This window comes from Natator depressus, chromosome 11 (genome assembly GCF_965152275.1).
Source record: "Natator depressus isolate rNatDep1 chromosome 11, rNatDep2.hap1, whole genome shotgun sequence".
NCBI lineage: Eukaryota > Metazoa > Chordata > Testudines > Cheloniidae > Natator > Natator depressus.
The window spans coordinates 4468179-4487775 of record NC_134244.1 but is presented as its reverse complement, the minus strand read 5'-3'; the positions used below and the strand labels follow the sequence as shown (position 1 = coordinate 4487775).

Here is a 19597-nt window from a genome sequence, read left to right as displayed (position 1 = left end):
TTTTCTTTCCTATTTTGAACTGTGTGAGGATCAGCTTTCAAAACTTGTATCATGCATCCTGCAAATAAGGTAAAGAACCAAAGATTGGTCTCCTTTTAGAGTGCCCCATGTCCTTTATTAAACTATTTAGAGTTTACAATTTTACATTGATCACACATATTGGAGAGCTGATATTTCCAAACTTGTAAATTTCAGTCCTTTGAAGGTACATTGATTTTTGTAGTGTTCAACTTTCAACTAAAAATGGTATTAAGCAAGGAAATGGAGGCCAAAATATGGAAAAAAAACTTTATATCCAATGTCCAGGTGAATGCCATTTTGGTAGTTTCAAATCCTGCTGCTTTAATCTTTTGATTTATGGTGCAAATATTAAATATTTTCTCACTTAAAGGAACAAAAAAGTGAGGTTGTCTTTAGTTAAATGTTAATCTTTTTGCAGCTGTAATCCTAATATGCCTCAAATAAGCACCAAAATGGCTAAATATAACAAAACGTCAGGATTATAAATATTTAAAGTGCTTTGTGATTGTTGGATAAAAGGGTTAGATAAATACACATTTATTATTAAATGTTTTGGGACCTGGGGTGAGGGTCTCACTTCTGTTCCTGCCTGTTTAGGCCATGTGAAAGGATCAGAGCAGTGTGAAGCAGTCTGGTGCAGGAACTGCAGAAGAGGGGTCCTGACACCGTCTCACAAGCCCTGGTGTAGGATTTGAATATGGGAATGCTGTGTATTGCAGCCCTGCTGCTGACACTGTGCTGTGGAGGCAATGGGAAGCCCTGGGATGCTGCTATAATTTAGAGACACCCCTAGAGCTGTCTGAAGCCTTTGTCTGCTTATAAGTTTTTTTTGCTGCTTTAACTATGCTGGCATGGTTTAAATCAGCGACCCCCGCAAACCTCAGATTATGGCTACATTTCGAGCTGCGGGGGTGAAAACCAGCTTGAGGAGACATACCTGTACACTAGCTCTGATTGAGCTTGTTGCTAAAAATAGAGTTAGTGGCCAGAGGTAGGAGGGGCTAGTTGCCCCGAGCACCTTTCTATAATCTTGGATGAGCATGTGCTCAAGAGAGCTAGCCCATCCCACCACTCTGTTTTTAGCCCACTAGTTCAGAGCTAGCACAGGTATGTCTCAAGCTGGGAATCACCCTCACTCCCAGCTCAAAGTGTAGATGATCCCTTACTTATTCTGTGGGCGTCTTTAAGCCCCCTCAGGATCAGGAATGCCTAATCTGCCTTTGCTCCCTTGGCTGTGAGTTCCGCACTGTGCCTCTTGGAGAGGCAGCACAGAATCTCATTCTGGGCGTTTAAGCCACTTTCTCGAATAACAAGTAGATGGACATCTTCCAAAGCATGAATGCTTAGATTTCAGCTGATTTATGGGAGAGGGAAAAAACATCTAAGAAATGTGATCTCTGCTTCTTATTTGCTATAAATATTTATATGCCTTTAACCGCTATGGCCAGATTTAAATTGAAATGTTTCTGAGGCTGATAGCGTCCCTTCCATGGGTATTTAATAAGTCCTTTTTAGCGTACTAGAATCTGGTGCTGTAGCTTCCATATTACAGTGGCAAGTAAAATTTAGAAATTTGTTACGGTGGTTTAGACAAAACTGCACAATAATCAGATTAAATAAATAAAGATTTAAGTTTTAGTATGAATTTGAAAATTACCTTGCTAGCAACAGGGCTGAATATCTGCTTCTGAAATACTTCGCTGTGGATTTGTTTTAATCTTTAATATCTTGAGGTCATTGATCATTTTTCAGCATAAAGTGGTATTTTTTTCCATATCACTCATCTTTTTCTGCTCTGGTGTAAATGTTGTCATGGAGCTGGCACAGGACAGCGATGCATGGAGTTTTCCACTCTACCCACATATAAAACACGTGACTGAAGTCTCACTGTTGTGGATTGGGAGAAATAATCATTCATATAAACGACTACGTGTCTTTGTCTTCTGTATTGTACATCAGAGTCCTGTAAGACAGATTTTGCTGCTTCTCTATCAAGTGCCGGATAGGGAAGGGTTTTGTTCCCCACAGTTTGGCTGAAGAAAGGGGGCCTCCTGAGGCTGGGCAGACTGCGTTTTAATATAGTACTTTAAGCAAACAGGATACACAGAATCGTAGGACTGGAAGGGTCATGCACTCATGGCAGGACTAAATATTATGTAGACCATCCCTGACAGGTGTTTGTCTAACTCGCTATTAAAAATCTGCAGCGATGGAGATTCCACAACCTCCACAGGCAGTTTATTCCAGTGCTTAACCACCCTGACAGTTATGAAGTTTTTCCTAATGTCCAACCTAAACCACCCTTGCTGCAATTTCAGCCCATTGCTTCTTGCCCTCCTTAACCTCTGAGGATAGAACAATTTTTCTCCCTCCTCCTTCTAACAACTTTTTATGTACTTGAAAACTGTTATCATGTCCCCTCTCAATCTTCTCTTTTCCAGACTAAACAAACCCAATTTTTTCAATCTTCCTCATAGGTCATGTTTTCTAAACTTTTAATCATTTTTGTTGCTCTTCTCTGGACTTTCTCCAATTTAGCTACATATTTCCTGAAATGTGGCACCCAGAACTGGACACAATACTCCAGTTGAGGCCTAATCAGCATGCAGTAGAGCAAAAGAATTACTTCTCATGTCCTGCTTACAACATTCCTCTTAATAAATCCCAGAATGATATTTGCTTTTTTTGCAACAATGTTACACTGTTGACTCATATTTAGCTTGTGATCCAGTATGACCCCCTAGATCCCTTTCTGCAGTATTCCTTCCTAAGCAGCCATTTCCCATTTTGTATGTGTGCAACAGATTTGGTCCTTCCTAAGTGGAGTATGTTGCATTGTCCTTATTTAATTTCATCCTATTTACTTCAGACCATTTCTCCAGTTTGTCCAGATCATTTTGATCCTATCCTCCAAAGCACTTGCTCCCAGCTTGGTATCGTCCGCAAACTTTATAAGTGTACTCTATTCTATGCCATTATCTAAATCATTGATGAAGATATTGAACAGAACTGGACCCAGAACTGATACCTGCAGGACCCCAGTTGATATTCCCTTCCAGCTTGACTGTGAACTGCTGATAACTACTCTCGGGGAACGGTATGTCAATCAGATATGCACCCACCTTATAGTTGCTCCATCTAGATTGCATTTCCCTAATTTGTTTATGAGAAGGTCATGTGAGACAGTATCAAAAGCCTTACTAAAGTCAAGATATACCACATCTACTGCTTTCTCCCCCCCAATCCACAAGGCTTGTTACCCTGTCAAAGAAAGCTGTTAGGTTGATTCTTGACAAATCCATGCTGACTGTTACTTTTCACCTTATTATCTTCTAGGTGTTTGCAAATTGATTGCTTAATTATTTGCTCCATTATCTTTCCCGGTACTGAAGTTAAGCTGACTGGTCTGTAATGCTGCTGGTTTATAGATGGGCACTATATTTGCCCTTTTCCAGTCCTCTGAAATCTCTCCCATCTTCCATGACTTTTCGAAGATAATTGCTAATGGCTCAGATATCTCCTCAATCAGCTCCTTGAGAATTCTAGGATGCTTTTCATCAGGCCCTGGTGACTTGAAGACATGTAACTTGTCTAAGTAATTTTTAACTTGTTCTTTCCCTATTTTAGCCTCTAATCCTACCTCATTTTCACTGTCATTCACTATGTTAGACGTCCAATTGCTACTAACCTTTTTGGTGAAAACTAAAACAAAAAAATCATGTAGAATTATGCCATTTCCACCTTTTCTGTTATGTTTCTTCCCCGCACTCCTTTGAGTAACAGGCCTACCCTGTCCTTTGTTGTCTTCTTGCTTAGCATGTTTTCTGGTTACCTTTTATGTCTCTAGCTAGTTTAATCTCATTTTGTGTCTTGACGTTTCTAATTTTGTCCCCACATCTTTGCATTATTTGTTTATATTCGTCCTTTGTAATTTGACCTAGTTTCTACTTTTTGTAGGACTCTCTTTTGAGCTTCAGATAATTGAAGATCTCCTGGTTAAGCCAGGGTGGTCTCTGGCCAGACTTACTGTCTTTCCTACGCAGTGGGATAGTTTGCTCTTGTGCCCTTAATAATGTCTCTTTGAAAAACTGCCGGCTCTCTTCAACTGGTTTTCCCCTTAGACTTGCTTCCCAGGGGATCATAGAAGATTAGGGTTGGAGGAGACCTCAGGAGGTCATCTAGTCCAACCCCCGCCTCAAAGCAGGACCAACCCCAACTTAATCATCCCAGCCAAGGCTTTGTCAAGCTGGGTCTTAAAAACCTCTATGGATGGAGATTCCACCACCTCCCTAAGTAACCTATTCCAGTGCTTCACCACCCTCCTAGTGAAATAGTTTTCTCCTAATATCCAACCTAGACCTCCTCCACTGCAACTTGAGACCATTGCTCCTTGTTCTGTCGTCTGCCATCACTGAGAACAGCCGAGCTCCATCCTCTTTGGAACCCCCCTTCAGGTAGTTGAAGGGTGCTATCAAATCCCCCCTCACTCATCTCTTCTGCAGACTAAATAAGCCCAGTTCCCACAGCCTCTCCTCGTAAATCATGTACTCCAGCCCTCTAATAATTTTCGTTGCCCTCCTCTGGACTCTCTCCAATTTGTCCTCATCCCTTCTGTAGTGGGGGGACCAAAACTGCCAAAACAGGCCCCCATCTTGCAGACATCTGAAAATGTGCACCACTTTACTCACATGAGTGAGATCAGTGAGCCTATTCATGAGAGTAAAGCTACACATGTGCTCAACTTTGCAGGATCAAGGTTACAAGGGAGGAAGTGGAAGCAGACATCCGTTTTACACCATAGGAATCTTTGGCTAAATACAATTTTTTTAAAGTCTTATTTCTCAGTCTCTAACAGAGGTCTTCACTGATGACACACCGTGATGCTTCTGAAACCCATTCATGCTCCATAGAGACCTTCCCCAATTCCCACTGCCTTGTGATATCACATGCAATTACAGAAGAATAAAGAACATGTAACATTTTGACTTTTGGGAGGAAGTGGAATCGTTTTCAGCAGGGGTCCCCAGGAGAATCCTCCGTGGACGAAGTGGAGGAGTATCAGTCTGTCCCAGCAGTTTGTTTTCTCTCTGTTGTACATTTCCCCTGTATCTTTATAGTTTTAGACAATTTGATAGTATATGTATTGTTTATCAGTTACAAACCATGAAGAAAGAGGCTGGGGGTGGGCCTATAGGGTATTATGGAAGTCCTGAAGCTACATGTAGCCTGCAACTTCAGTACTCTGTGTGTGCGCTCATTTCAAAAGGAATGTTTAGAAGAGAGAAATAGGTCAGAGTATATTAGCTAGTGCTGAAACTTGAAGGTGATGGAGAGCAAAAAAGCCCTCTTTCCAGTGGAGAACAGCTAGTTCCTTTCCCATAGGCATTCTGAATCCATGGGATAGAATAAATTAAATTAAAAATCATCACACTCCTGTCTGCAGGAACCTTCAATCTCAGGGGCCGAGAGAGAAAGAGAGAGAACCTTGTTTTGGAATCGCAGAAGACTTTGGCCCTCCAGGCTTATGCTAGATCTTCAGTTCTGGTTTCAAGAGCTTGTGATTCCCGCCCCCCCCGTCTTCCCATCCTACCACAGCCAAATTCAACCACTGCCATTAAAAAAAAATTCTCTTTATTTTGGTATCAATTATACGTACTAGGGGGAAAAAAATCACTTGCAGTATTTATATTGGTGGGATTCTGACTTCAGGCTAGTCCTGATACAACCCGGGCACAATCCAGAGAACTGTCTGATTGGAATAGGGAAACCTATTCTCGAAAGCCGCTTCAGCCACTGCCCGTATCTTTCGCTTGAGAGAGATGAGACTTGTTGAAGGGGATTCTGTCTTCTGCATTAAAATTGTCATCAGATTCTTCATTTGCGTCAGGATAATATTCTTTATATGTTAATCCGCTCAAGAGGACAGAGTAAGCAAGAACTGGGGACTTCAGTAACTGTACGTCCAGTCCCAGCGTTGATGAAGGGAAAAGGTATCAGCCTGTTAGTGTATGGCAGGGCTCATTCTGTGCAATTCATTTAGCACACAGAGAGCCATTGTATGCAAATGAGGCTCTTTGCATGTTCAGTTAGTTCTTCGTGGCATAACCTCCCCCTTTCTGCACTTGGAAGCAGTTGGGTGCTGTGTTTTGACCTCTAAGCTGAGTACCTGGTGCGGGGTGGGAAACACTTCATAAATTAGTCCTGGTGAAGTAACTTTTGGAAATGTTGGCAAACCTATGGAACTCTTCTAATGACGTGTGGGGCATCCTTTGTAAAGTACTTTGAGATCTACAGATCATAGAATATCAGGGTTGGAAGGGACCTCAGGAGGTCATCTAGTCCAGCCTCCTGCTCAAAGCAGGACCAACCCCAACTAAATCATCCCAGCCAGGGCTTTGTCAAGCCTGACCTTAAAAACTTCTAAGGAAGGAGATTCCACTACCTCCCTAGGTAACGCATTCCAGTGTTTCACCACCCTCCTAGTGAAAAAGTTTTTCCTAACATCCAACCTAAACCTCCCCCACTGCAACTTGAGACCATTACTCCTTGTCCTGTCATCTTCTACCACTGAGAATAGTCTAGAACCATCCTCTTTGGAACCCCCTTTCAGGTAGTTGAAAGCAGCTATCAAATCCCCCCTCATTCTTCTCTTCCACAGACTAAACGATGAAAGACTAGATAAGATCTAGATATTATTATTATAAGCCTTATGACTACCTTCTTGGATAGATAAGGGCTTCAGGACAGGGTGCAGGTTCCCAATGAACAAGGCACCAAGTCTTGCTTCCCTTGCACAGTTTCCCGAGGACAGAGCTACAAGAATAGCAACAGAGTGTGGGGAGGAGAATGCCAGTCTGGAAGGTTAGGATCCAGATGCTGAGCGGCGTTTTATCTAAAGCTGTGTCAACCTGGCATGGGCAAGGACCCCCAGCGGGCCAGCCTTTACTTCACCGCGGTCTTCCGGGGATATTTAGTTGGTGGCTCCTTCATGGAGCTGTGAGTGCGGGCATATGGCTGGCACAGTTCATGGATGTCCCAATGCCTGCCCTTTCTGCAGTGATTAGGAGACCCTGGCCCATGCCTGCCCCCAGTGCGACATGTTGCAGCCCCTCTTTCAGCTCCTTCAGAACCTCCTGCTTAGGGTGTGGTTGCACGTGACCTTGTCAACCTCCTGCTGGCACTGGCCAAGTTGGTCATCCATCAGTCCAGGAGAGGGAAGCTCAACGGAGAGGTTCTCTGTGAGCATGGGGCCTACTTTTGGTTCTCTGGGCAGAGTTCCTCCGGGGTGCGTCCACTGACTCCTTTGTCAGGGGTTCTTTACTTAGTGTCACCAACTGGTACTCTCGTTTTGAACCTTTGACCTCTACTCCTGTCTCTGTTTTATCGTTTGTTGTCCCACTGAATCAGATGTGCTCTGTGCCCCCTCCCTCAATTGAGGTGGCTGGCCTTCTGTTTATTCACTTTATTAAAAACCTGCTTTTTATGTTAGTGAGACTTTTCTGACCTTAGCTGTGACCACATCTCCCGCTCGGATCTGCCTAATAAGGGAAAAAAATCCCACTTACTTCGACTTCAGCCTATAAATATCTGACAAAGAACTGCTGAATTAATTTCCGGTAACTGATAAGTGAGCCCTTCTTCCTCCAGACTTGGTCGGTGAGGGAATGAGTCAGTCCAGTGAATAGATTTGGGCGACTGTAGATCTCGCTGAAATGATAAAAGAATTTCATTTTCTTTTTCATATCAGTGAGAACGAGCTTTCAGTATAGATGTCATTCAAGAATCTCTTTGTATTTTGATGATCCTGCATTAAACATGCAGGAAATTGCAAGGCATGTGTAATTTAACTATTGTCTGTGAAATTATAGCAGTGGAAATTCATAGCTCTCTTGCAATAAGGGGATTAGCTGTTATTGGAGGTAAGAGGGCAAAAGTGCAACTTGAGGATTTTAAGTTTATAAAATAGAATTTCTCTTCCCTTTTGAATCTTTTTATTTTAAAGTACTGACTTTTCCCATTTGATTTATTGCATGCAATTTTCCTGCATGACTGTTGTTTGTTAGCTATTAGGTTTTGGCATCTAACAGGCTGTTAATAGAGCCACCAAGATTGGCAGGTTGGCCTCTTCTAGCCCTGAATCACGCAGTATAATTTGCCTCTTACAGTTTTGTTTTTTGTTTTTTTCAGTCCGAAACTTTTCTTGTCCCCCTGCCTCACTTTTGTGTGTGCAGGACAGAGTATATTTATGGCTTGTTGCGGCATGCTTCTTGCAACAGAATTTATTCTGGAAGCGAGGATGCGCCTTAGAGGTGTGTGAAGCCTTCCTTCCTGTGAGATCTGATGCTGATGGGAATGTTGAGCCCGGGATAAGATTTGAACATGCATGGGGGCGAATGCCAGTTGCCAAAGTGCCGAAATAAAAACAGACTTCCCTTTACCTTTGAAACCAGGGCTGACAGTGCGTTGTACTCCCCGCTGTGGAGATCGGAAGCCCTTGTCCTCAGACCATCTTGACATAGCAAAGGCCAGGAGTGTTTTGAAGATGATGCACTCCTTCCTTAGGAGAGTTGAAACAATTGCACTTGACCTTTGTTTTGTGGGTGAGATTTATGGTTCGCAGAAGCTGCTTAAGTGATTTCCTAAACTCTACTTGTGTTTTTATCTGTATAACAATCGTGTTCAATTTTGTTTTTGCAGGCTGCCAAAAGAGTGATCTTGCTGTCGGGAACCCCTGCCGTGTCGCGCCCCGCGGAGCTTTATACGCAGATTGCGGCTGTCAGACCAACCTTCTTCCCTCAGTTCCATTCCTTCGGACTCCGCTACTGTGATGCCAAGAAGGTACTGGAGTGTATTATCTGTGAAATGCTAGCCTAGTGCACGTTCATGTGATCACAAACAGCTGTACAGATCTGGCAGGCTACTTATTTCTTTGCCAAAGTGGAGACCCTCACCCCACTTCTGCTCCTGCTGTGTGTAGCCTCTGCCTGTAATTTTAGGAAGAGTCTCTTCTCTTCCTCACAGCAGTGTTTTGAAAGCTCTCATACTGTGAAGCATTTTGTGCTGCGTGTAAACTGTGTACTTGAGCTGGGGGGAAGCAAAGCTACTCAATTAAAATCTGCCTCAGTGAGACCCTGCCTTAAAAGACCAAAAGGCAAATCAGTCATCACAGCAGTAAGCAAGTCTGATATGAGAGGCTCTGACCCTGTGGCGTCCGACTGTGATGAGCGGCTGCCGGTTTGGGCTGACCATCTGGAAACCAATTTCTAGTCCCATGTATGTTAATGCTAGTTTTTAACAGCCTGAGGAACTTTATGGTTTGAGCACTGGAGCCCTGCTTTTGCAAAGTCCAGAGGCAGGGGAGCAATGGAGACTATAAGCCACCTTTGTGCTCCACCCTCTCCTGATCTTGGGACCGCCTGGCTGGGGCCTGGCATGTATTAGAATAGCCTAAAGGCTGCCTAAATTTATGCCAGCTGCCACTGGCTCCCAAGGGCCATTATAGCAGCTATGGATCAATCAATCACAGCCATGCTGGCAGCCAGGAGGGGTGTGGAGTAGGAGCCGCTACAGCAGCTCTATGCCACTTGCTATACAAGGGGAATTTTCTGGTGCCTGGATTCATAAGGTTCAGGGCTGCTGTGTGCTGGTGGAGCTGGTCTTTGTAGTAACCTGGTTATTTCTTTGGCTCCTGAGATGGCCAGGCCCTGATGATTTTTTTAATTGGTCTGGTAGGTGCAGAGATGGGAGCCAATGCCACTGCTAAATCCTGAAGCAGAATAAGAAAGTGAATTGAGTTGAGCAACAGGAGTCTTCTATGCCAGCGTATCTTTCATGTTAACTTTTTGCATCCTCCAAAATATATATGTGTAATACTTAGCTCTTGGTATAGAGAATCATGGTTTAGTGGCGTGAACACAGGACTAGGGGCCAGGAACACCTGAGTTCTAATCCAGGCTTTTACATGGATTCCCTCTGGAGCCCTGGTCAAGTCACTTAACTTCTCTGTGCTGCGGCTTCTATAAAATGGAGATAATAGCTTCTTCCCTCCCGTAAGGGTTTGTGGAGATCAAACCACTGCAGGAGCAGTAGAAGATAACCCGTGTGGGTGCTAAATGTCATCCCTATAAGTCATAATATGAACTATATTTGTTTTGCTTTACATGGTTTGGTATTTTGTCAGTCTTTGGAGTACCTAGCACTTAGCGGGTCCTCACCAGAGAGTTTTGTACCTGAATTCCATCCAAAGTGGCTACTGAGTCCCCATATCCTGATCATACATTTGAGAGCTGTGTCTCTAATAATCAAAGCACCTACTCTCTCTTTGGGGCGAGCTTGGTGCCAGTAGGGATGCACAAGTGCCCTGCACTTGACTAGCCCATTGGCTTCAGTGGTAATGTATTGACACTGTTGATTTAACTTAAGGTCACACTACATGGGGAGTCAGGATAGCGGGCCTAGCCTCTGGTTTCTGTAAGATCCCTGCATTAGTGTTAGCAAAGTGCAGCATACCTGGCAGAGAATGGAAACCTCCCATTTCCCCAGCCACACTAGGATCTCTCGACACACGTGTGATGGTTCTCGGGGTACCCAGGACTGAGTCACCTTGTTACCTTTAGCGAGAGGAAGTCTTTTTCTTGAGATAGTTTGGCATCAGCTCCCTGACACTGCCAGCCTTTCAGCCACTCAAGCACTGTCCTCTGGACTTATGCGAACCCTTCCTTTGCCTTGTAGGTTAACAGTAGGTGCACCCCAGTACCCTTGAATCATTCCCCTGTGATATCCACCCCTGATGCTGGCTAATCTCAAAAATACCAGGTCTGCTGTCCCAGAAGGAAGAGTGTACACTTGTAAGCTTGTAAGATTCATCTCAGGACCTGCACTTTACTTAACACCACAGCCCTGAAATATATTGACAGTGAAAACAAGAATAAGTTCATTATCAAAGTGTAGAGATTCTGGAGATGAGTGAGGATATTGGAAACAAATGGCTACATATAAAACAAAATCATAGCACAAATCTTTTTAGAGACTAAACTCAACTATCAGGTTAACCTCCTGTGTGAAGAAGTTTCTCACCCAAAGTCTTTTGCAGCGTTTTCAACCAAGATAAGCTCAGATCCCATTTTCGTGAATGTAAACACACTGCCCATTTAATTGATGAGGGGTGCTTTCTTTGCAATCTACATATACGCCCAAAGTTCATTCTCTGTCCTCCGAGACAGGATAACCACCTGTGGCTTGGTTTTCCTGTGTGCTGCTTCCCTGTTGACGTAATATCTGACTTTGTATGTAAATGGGCATTCATCATGTTAGTTTATGACACTTAATTTAAATCTGGACTGAGAGAGACACATTTCTTACTCCTATCTGGTGGAAAATCTGTTTTTCACTTCTGCCTTGACTTTCAAGCTGTATTTTCAGTATAGTGACATAACCCCTAGTGTAGTATCTGAACATACTGTTTGCAACGATATTAATGACCAGTGTAAACTCGGCTTTTATTTAAGTCTTCATGTGACAGTCTTTGGTGAGCCAGAATATACATATCAGAATTGGGATATTCTTGGCATTAATGGGTTCTCGGGTTACAACGTGGAGCTCATTCAGAGGGGCACTGTGCATTCAGCATATCTGTAACGTAGCTCCTTAATTCTTCCTTTCTGAGCAGTGTCGGTAGCTCTGCCTGGGGGGAAACAACACGTGGCCTAATCTCTCTGGCTTTCTGCAGTGTGGAAAGGCTGAATGGTGGTGTGGTGTTCCATAGACCTTTGGGGTAGGGTTCCACATGACCAACTGTTGCTTCAGCTACAAGCCATTTGGTTCGCAGGTTGGACATGGAGTTGGACAAAGAAAATCAAGTTGAAGGAAATAAAATGGAGCTCCTCACGTACCCGCTAGGAGTTCAGTGGCAGGGAAATATTAAACTGGGTCTCATAAAGGTCAGTGCTTGAACCACTGTATAAATGAGCTTGCAACCTACAGTAAAACCAGCAGGAAGGGTCACCGTCAATTTCAACTCACTGTCTTAAACGGCTGCTGCCAAGCATCCCCAAGGTTTCCATTACAGTTTTGTTTCATTGTGAAAGACCCACTTTTACTAGGCAGCTGAGTATTGCTGTTCCTTTAGACCGGTCGCTTGAGACAGGTTGTGCTGTCGTTAATGCTGGTGAATGATAGCAGCGACTGCAGTGAGCCTAGAAAAAATTCAGTCAGCCATTCTGCAAAGAACAAGAGGCGCTTTGTAACTGGAAAGCAACGTAGATGAGATGTGAGGGAAGCGAATGAGATTTCTGCATGTTAGGATCGTAAGTAGTCCATGAAGACGGTGGGGGACAGGGCAGGAAACCTGGGGGAAGTTTGTCGATCTGCTATAAAATGACAATGCGATTTTGGTTGTTCGGTTGTTTTCTCTTGGTGTCAGGCTGGCTTTGGTGTAAATCTCTGTAGTGAGAATAATTCTGAAGGTGCTGAGAAGAGGAGGCAGAGCCTACAATCGGGAAGGGAAGCCTCTGAGGATGCAGGGTTTTGGTAGTTCTGAGCTGACTTGCAGTCCTCAACCTGAACAGTGTGCCTGACCAGAAGGGGCCCTTCCCTTCAGTGTGCTCTGATCCCAGAGCACAGTAGGGCAAATTAAGAACAGATCAGTTTGACCTACTTTTAATGGGTGTGTTTTGTCTGTTAGAGTGGAACTTAATACATGGCCTGCAGCCACGCCTCCCTTACACTACATGCTCTTTGGACCTCACAAGTTCGGCACGGTCAGGCCTGGTTAGTACTTGGATGAGAAACCTCAAAGGAAAATAGCCAGATGTTGCAGGTCAGGACGGAGCCAGTCTCTCAGTATAGCACTGGGGGTGCTGTGCTGCAGGTATGGCCTTTTTAGCTGACTCAACCAAGGTCCTGGCCATTTTTGGTTCCTTTGCATTCCTCGCAATAGTCAAGGCTTTTGGCCCGGTGTCCTGGCCAGATTCCAGTTTTGGTAACTGTTCTGCCTCCCTAAAAATTCCTCTTTTCAGTTTCGACTGGAAGTGGTGGGGGGTTTTACTTGCCGTCCTAAGCTGCTGGTGTGGCATTGCTGTGCACTGTTGAAACAGATGCTTCTTAAAACCGCAGAGGCAGCTAGGCTGTGGCGGTGAGTGGAATTAAACGGAGCAAGAGAGAGTTTGAAAAGTGTCTTGAAACCCGTTGGAATGGAAGGTGCTATATAAATGAGTTGTTATTAATAAACCCTGTTGTAATCGTTACATTAAACAAAAATTGACAAACCTGAACCATTTAATTTAAAATAAAATCCTGGCAATTCAGCATTTAAAAAGAATTGATTTAGTTTCATGACAGAAACCTACAAATCTCTGGCAGATGCAATAAGAAAAGATATAAAACAAGAGTTTTATTGGTTTATGATCCAGTTCCTTGGCACCTCTTCTTTTAAAACTGCAACAAATGAAATGTCATCTGTTTTGTTTACAAGCTCAACTCAACTCAGTTTCTTGAAGTAGAGGCTGTGAAGCCATTTTTCAAACTGTTTGAGGTTGGCAAATAACAAATAAAAAATTAAATAATGTCTAGATCAGCATGTGCTCTGCATTTGTAAGGGTTTGGCAGCTTCTGTTAACGCAGTAATAAATTTACTAACTTGAGTGAGATGCTTTAACACTTTTTGATAAGAAATTCACAGTTGATGTATTTGTTCTGGGATATTATGGCCCAAAGCCAGATGTGTGTGTCGGCAGAATAAACTTGTATTCATTTTTTCCTCTGTCTTTCAGTAGAAGACATCAAAGTATGTTTTAATAATTCTAGTAATAGACTAGTTTTATACACCATGTCCTATTAAACATATTACCATCATGTTCTCATGTTAACTTTATATTTTTTTTAGAATGACTTTTTCAATTTTCCGTTTTCTAGAAATGACCCATCAGAACTCACTGCTAGGATTAGTTATTAAAATTCATGTATAGATATGATATAGCGATAAAGTTACATAGTCTAGGGGCCTTATTTGCTACTGTGTGACTCCAGTGTGATGCCGACGTAACACCATTGAAATCAGTCGTGCAACACTGGCATCTTCATTGGCTAACTGTCAACGGAGCAGGTACAATGTGATCAGTGGTAATGCGTGATGATTACGGCAGCATCCTTTTCTTTCCTACCCCTGTGCTTCTACCCGAAGCAGCGTCATCCACCTCCAGATGCCATAAAGGACTTCAGTGTTTATGGCCCATCTGATTCCATCCCATCCCATCTCAGATCTTATACCGCTCTTCTCTCATCATAGTATCTGTGTGTCTTCCAGTCATGCAGTAAGCAATATAACCTACATCTGTCATATGTGGTTCATTCTCTCTCTCTCCGTCTCTTCACCCCCTCCCCACCCGCCCACCTGGGGGAGAATTGTGTGTGGAGTGTTTTATTTTGGTAGGGTTTTTTTAAATGAACATGCTGGTCTCTGTGTGTGTTTAGAGAGGGTAGGTTGAAGAAGTGTGCCTGACACTTGGGACGGAAGATGTGGGGTTTGTGATGGACCTTAGTTCCTTAGCTTGTAAGCGCCTTGGGGCAGGGACTACCTTTCTATTCCGTTTGTACAGCACCCAGCACAATGGGGTCCATGACTGGGGCTCCTGAATGCTACAGTAGTTATAATATAAATTTGTTATAGTCAGATAAGAAGACAGAAAATTATCATATTGCCTCTATATAAATCCATGGTATGCCCACATCTTGAATACTGCGTTCAGATGTGGCCAACCGATCTCAAAAAAGATATATTGGACTTGGAAAAGGTTCAGAAAAGGGCAACAAAAATGTTTAGGGGTATGGAATGGCTGCCATATGAGGAGAGATTAATAAGACTAGGACTTTTCAGCTTGAAAAGAGATGATTAAGGGGGGATATGATAGAGGTCTACAAAATCATGACTGGTGTAGAGAAGGTAAATAAGAAAGTGTTATTTACTCATCCTAACATAAGAACTAGGGGTACCAAATGAAATTAATAGGCAGCAGGTTTAAAACAAACAAAAGGAAGTATTTGTTCACACAATGCACAGTTAACCTGTGGAACTCCTTGCCAGAGGATGTTGTGAAGGCCAAGACTATAACAGGGTTCAAAAAAGAACTAGATATGTTCCTGGAGGACAGGTCCATCAATGGCTATTGGCCAGGATGGGCAGGGATGGTGTCCCTAGCCTCTGTTTGCCAGAAGCTGGGAATGGGTGACGGGATGGATCACTTGATGATTACCTGTTCTGTTCATTCCCTCTGGGGCACCTGGCATTGGCCACTGTAGGAAGACAGGATACTGGGCTAGATGGACCTTTGGCCTAACCCAGTAGGGCCATTCTTATTTTCTTAAGTTCTATGTTGTTATGTTCATAGACCAGTCCCTGAGGAAGCTGGAGTGGACCTCCATTCCTGAGGTTTAGGATCTTTTAGAGATGCTGGGCCTGGGCTATTGAGCACCTTGAAGGTAAGGACTCAGACCTTGAGTTGACTTCTTGGCTCCTCTCTAGAGACCACTGGTGAGAGTGAGAATCGGTGCTGATCACAGTCATGATTTTGTACAAACAGCTTTCAATATTTTTTAAATTGAAAGTAAATAAGTAACAAATAGAATATGGCTCCATTTGTGATCCGTTTCAACAGAAGTCTCTGCTCGCTGTCCCTGTAATAAATCCGCCCCAGTGCTAGAACAGCAGAGCAGAATTGTATGGGAGTTCTGCTGAGATAAAGCAACTCTCTGTTGAAATTCCATTTACAATGTTCTGTTTAATTTTGGTCACCACATTACGTAAAATTAAATGTTGTAGCGATTTAACATGATGCAAAGAAGGGCGCCAAGGCTGATCCCAGAATGAAAGACTATAAGCCCTGAAGTAAGTTTAAAAAACCCTTTGCTTATGTAGCCTGAAAAAGGGAAAATGTTCTGAGGCATTTTAGTTGGAGAATATATCAATTTTAATGGTGTTGGTTGTCAACTTAGTTGTTCTCCGCTGAAGCAGATAAGAGAACAATATGGTGTGACATTCAGGAAAGCACATCCAAAGCCGTCTTCAAAATCGCATTTCCAAATACACCATGTTGCAGTCTGGGAAGAAATACTGATGGTTGCACTGAGAGCTTTACATCTTCAGATCACTTCTCAAACATTAACTCTTTCACCTTCACACCCACACCCCCCGCCCAGAGAGGCAGGGAATTGCATTTGACATTATTGTTGGTTTGTGTTGTTTTAATACAGTGCAATGGGAGTACATGCAGCTTTACAGACAAATAGACAGGACCCTACCCCGAGGATCCTACAACCTAAATTACATTTTATATGGTGAAGGATGATGATAAAGATTGGGAGGGGGAGTGAAAGGACAAAGGTTACAGCAGAGATGAGCTTGATGTTAGGAATACAGCTTGTTCTTTTCTTCCTGTACACCAGATCTGGGAGGATATGCTAGGCATAGTGGTAGCTTCTTCTGGGAGAAGGAAATAAAGGGAGTGTTAAGGCAAGCTGCCGGTGCAGAATTGATGCCATGAGTGCAAGGTGCCTGGAGAATGAGCTGATTTATGCTGAGACATGACCAAATGTAGTTGCACCTGCTTCCTGCAAGCTACATGGAGGCCTCTGAGCCAGACTTGGCAGTAGCAGAAGTGGGTGCGGTGGTGTACATCACACATCAGGTGTAAGCTGATCAGGAGAAAGGCAAAGTGGGGAGATGTGGTGATTCAGCATTCAGTGGGTGTGCAAGACAATTTACACGCTGAGGGTCTGGAATTAGGAGGAAAAACAATTGTGCCACCCCCCCGATACTGGACACAGGTGGAGGTGCCCAAACCCCCGCCCACCCCCCCCCGCTTCTGCCCCCAACCTGAGACCTCTGCTACCACCAGTGATGCACGCAGAGTTGAGATGCACTGGCCTGGTGAAAGACGTTGCCCCTCTGGTGGGTGCTCAGACTGGATTTCTGGCCTGGTGAGCAGTGGCAGATTTAGAGTTAGTGGGGCCTGTGCACAGCTTCATTTTCACACACACCCCTCGGGACCCAGCCAAGAAAAAGAACATTCTCTCTCCCCCCCCCCGCCCGCCATTGTACATTCTTTTTTTCTTCATCCTCCTATATTATAAGTAATGGGAAGTAAATGAAAATAAAGTGAGGTACTTTGATTGGGGTAGGGGGTTGGGGTGCAGGAGGGGAGATGGGGGGCAGGCTCTGGGAGGAAGTTTGGGGGCAGGCTCTGGGTTGGGCAGGGGGTTGGGGTGAGGGGTACAGGCTCTAGGAGGAAGTTTCGGTGCGGGGTGCAGGCTCTGGTCTGGGGCAGAGGGTTGTGGTGTGGAAGGGCGGGAAGGGGGGCAGTGCTTACCTCGGGCGGTGCAACTCCCTAAACGACCGGCACACACACCTCTGCGGCCGTGGCTCCTAGGCAGGGCGGGCCAGGGGGCCTCTGCGCATCGCTGCCTGCAGGTGCTGCCCCTGCAGCTCCCATTGGCTGCAGTTCCCGGCCAATGGGAGCTGGGGAGTCGGCACTCAGGGCGGGGGCAGCGTGCGGAGACACACCCCCCGAGGCCGCAGGGACATGCTGGCCGCTTCCGGGAGCGAAGCGGTGCAGAGGGAGGGAGGCAGAGCGGGCAGGGAGCCGCCTTGGCTCTGCTGCGTTGCTGCTGGCACGTCTCTGCACGCCCCTTTGGGGGAGTGGGGCAGCGGGTCTCCGTGCACTGCCTGGGGTGGGGCAGCGCGCAGAGCCACCTTCCCCCCGCCAGGGCGCACAGAGACCTGCCAGCAGACGGCTGCTTCTGGGAGCAGCGTGGGGCCACCAACCGTGGCATGCAGGCAGCCTGCCTGCCTGAGCCCTGCTGCGCTGTCAGCCCGGGACTCAGGGGCAGGTTGTCAGATATTTGTCCTGCATTTTGGGGGCCCCCCTGTTGTTGGGGGCCCCGTGCCACCGCACGGTTTGTTTCATGGTAAATCCGCTCCTGTTGGTGAGGTGCTGCTCCTCCAGCTACTTCACCTGCCCTTGGGACCCCCACAGTGTTCGCCTCCACTCCCAGGCTAGCAGTGTCCGTCACGGGTCCTGTTCCCGGGCTCTCTCACACCTGCATCCAGTGCAACATAGTCCTCCTTCCTTCCACCAATGCCCCCTCATGCACTACAGCCAAGATGGTGCCCCTGCCTTCTAGCTCCTCCGGACGGTCATGGAATCTCCTGGCTTCATGCCCCTCTCAACCACTGACCTTCTATTAGTATCTGAGCACCTTCCATGTAAAAGCAATAGCCATGTCCCTAATGGACTTCATGGAGTCTCTGGTATTTTCAGGGGCAATAGGCTGCTCGGAGTAGGGCTTTCATGGTAAGAACTGGAGGGCAAATGGGCCTGTCAGTGTTATGAGTGTCATTCTTACCGTGGAAAGGCTTTTTCAAAGGAGGAAGGCTTTGCAGCATTTCCTGAAGACAGGCAGACTCTGGATTCTCCTGTTCTCCTGTGGAAGTTTGTTCCCTAGCCAGATCCCCTTGACCAAGAATGACTTAAAGGCTCCTGTGGCTTTTGTTGCTGATGATCATGGCTTGCTTTTCCCCAGATGCCATGGGGTTGGGACTACTCCAGATCTTCCAACCTAGGAGAACTGAAGCTTTTGCTTGAAGAATCTGTCATGATCCGCCGCCTGAAATCAGACGTGCTCTCCCAGCTTCCAGCAAAGCAACGCAAAATGGTAGTGGTGGCTCCTGAAGGCATGAATGCACAGACCAAGGCTGAGCTGGCTGCTGCTGCAAAGGACATGGTCAAAGGATACAGAACTGTGAGTCAGAAACTGTTAACATGATGCACTGTTGGTCTTTCAGGTGCTCACTTAAAAAAAAAAAAAAAAAAAAAAATCCTTGGAGAGCAATTCCCAGATTCTTAGATCAACATCAAAATGTACAGCCGATGTTCTCAAGGGTACTGTTTTAAATGGTTCTCTTGAGTATCCAAGAATGCACAACATCAATAATCATAACAGGTCAGCTTCCTCTTTCTTTAGTTTCAGCTGCTTCATCTTCTTGTCATGCTGCATATCACTCTTTCGTTTCCCCCGCCATTCGCCTTTTATCTCCTCTTCGCTCTATTTACTGTTTATTTCGCTCCTCTGTATTTACTCTCCTGTCTGGCCTCATAAGCCCCACTTACCTTACAAGTGTAACTGACAGGGTTGTGAATCACAGTTGTGGCCAACTGTTTTTGTGCCTCTGTGGACAGAAAAGGCATATTATAGCCGTGTTAGAGACCTGTGCTGTTTGTTTTATAGACCTTTCTATGGTGCTTATCATCTTAGTATCGAAGCTTCTGACAGACTTCAGTTCACCCTCACAACACCTCTGCTGCTAGTCTCATTTTACAGATGGGACTCTGAGGCCTAGAGAGCGTCGTGTTGTGTCTACACTGGAGCTGGAGGTGTAATTTACCCGGGCTAGCTCTGATCAACCTCCGGCACTAACGGTAGCAGCGCTGCCAGCGGCAGGATGGCCTAGCCATCCTGAGTGTGTAGCTAGGGTTTCGGTCGGGACTGTGCTCCGGCAGCTAGTCTGTACCATTGCTTGGGCCGC

The 19597-nt window shown here is 45.0% G+C and overlaps 1 protein-coding gene across 5 annotated transcripts in view; it reads left to right on the top strand.

Annotated features, from left to right (window-relative positions):
* The window catches only part of SMARCAL1 (SNF2 related chromatin remodeling annealing helicase 1), a 60227-nt gene that overhangs the window by 24349 nt on the left and 16281 nt on the right, over positions 1–19597 (top strand). For all 5 annotated transcript variants that reach the window (XR_012641393.1, XM_074967042.1, XM_074967043.1 and 2 more), the window contains 2 exons: positions 8719–8859; positions 18595–18813. Coding sequence is in view for 4 of the 5 variants with exons in the window: in XM_074967042.1 (XP_074823143.1) it covers positions 8719–8859; positions 18595–18813 (360 nt within the window). In the remaining variant the exon portion in view is untranslated. The remainder of the gene's footprint in view (positions 1–8718; positions 8860–18594; positions 18814–19597) is intronic.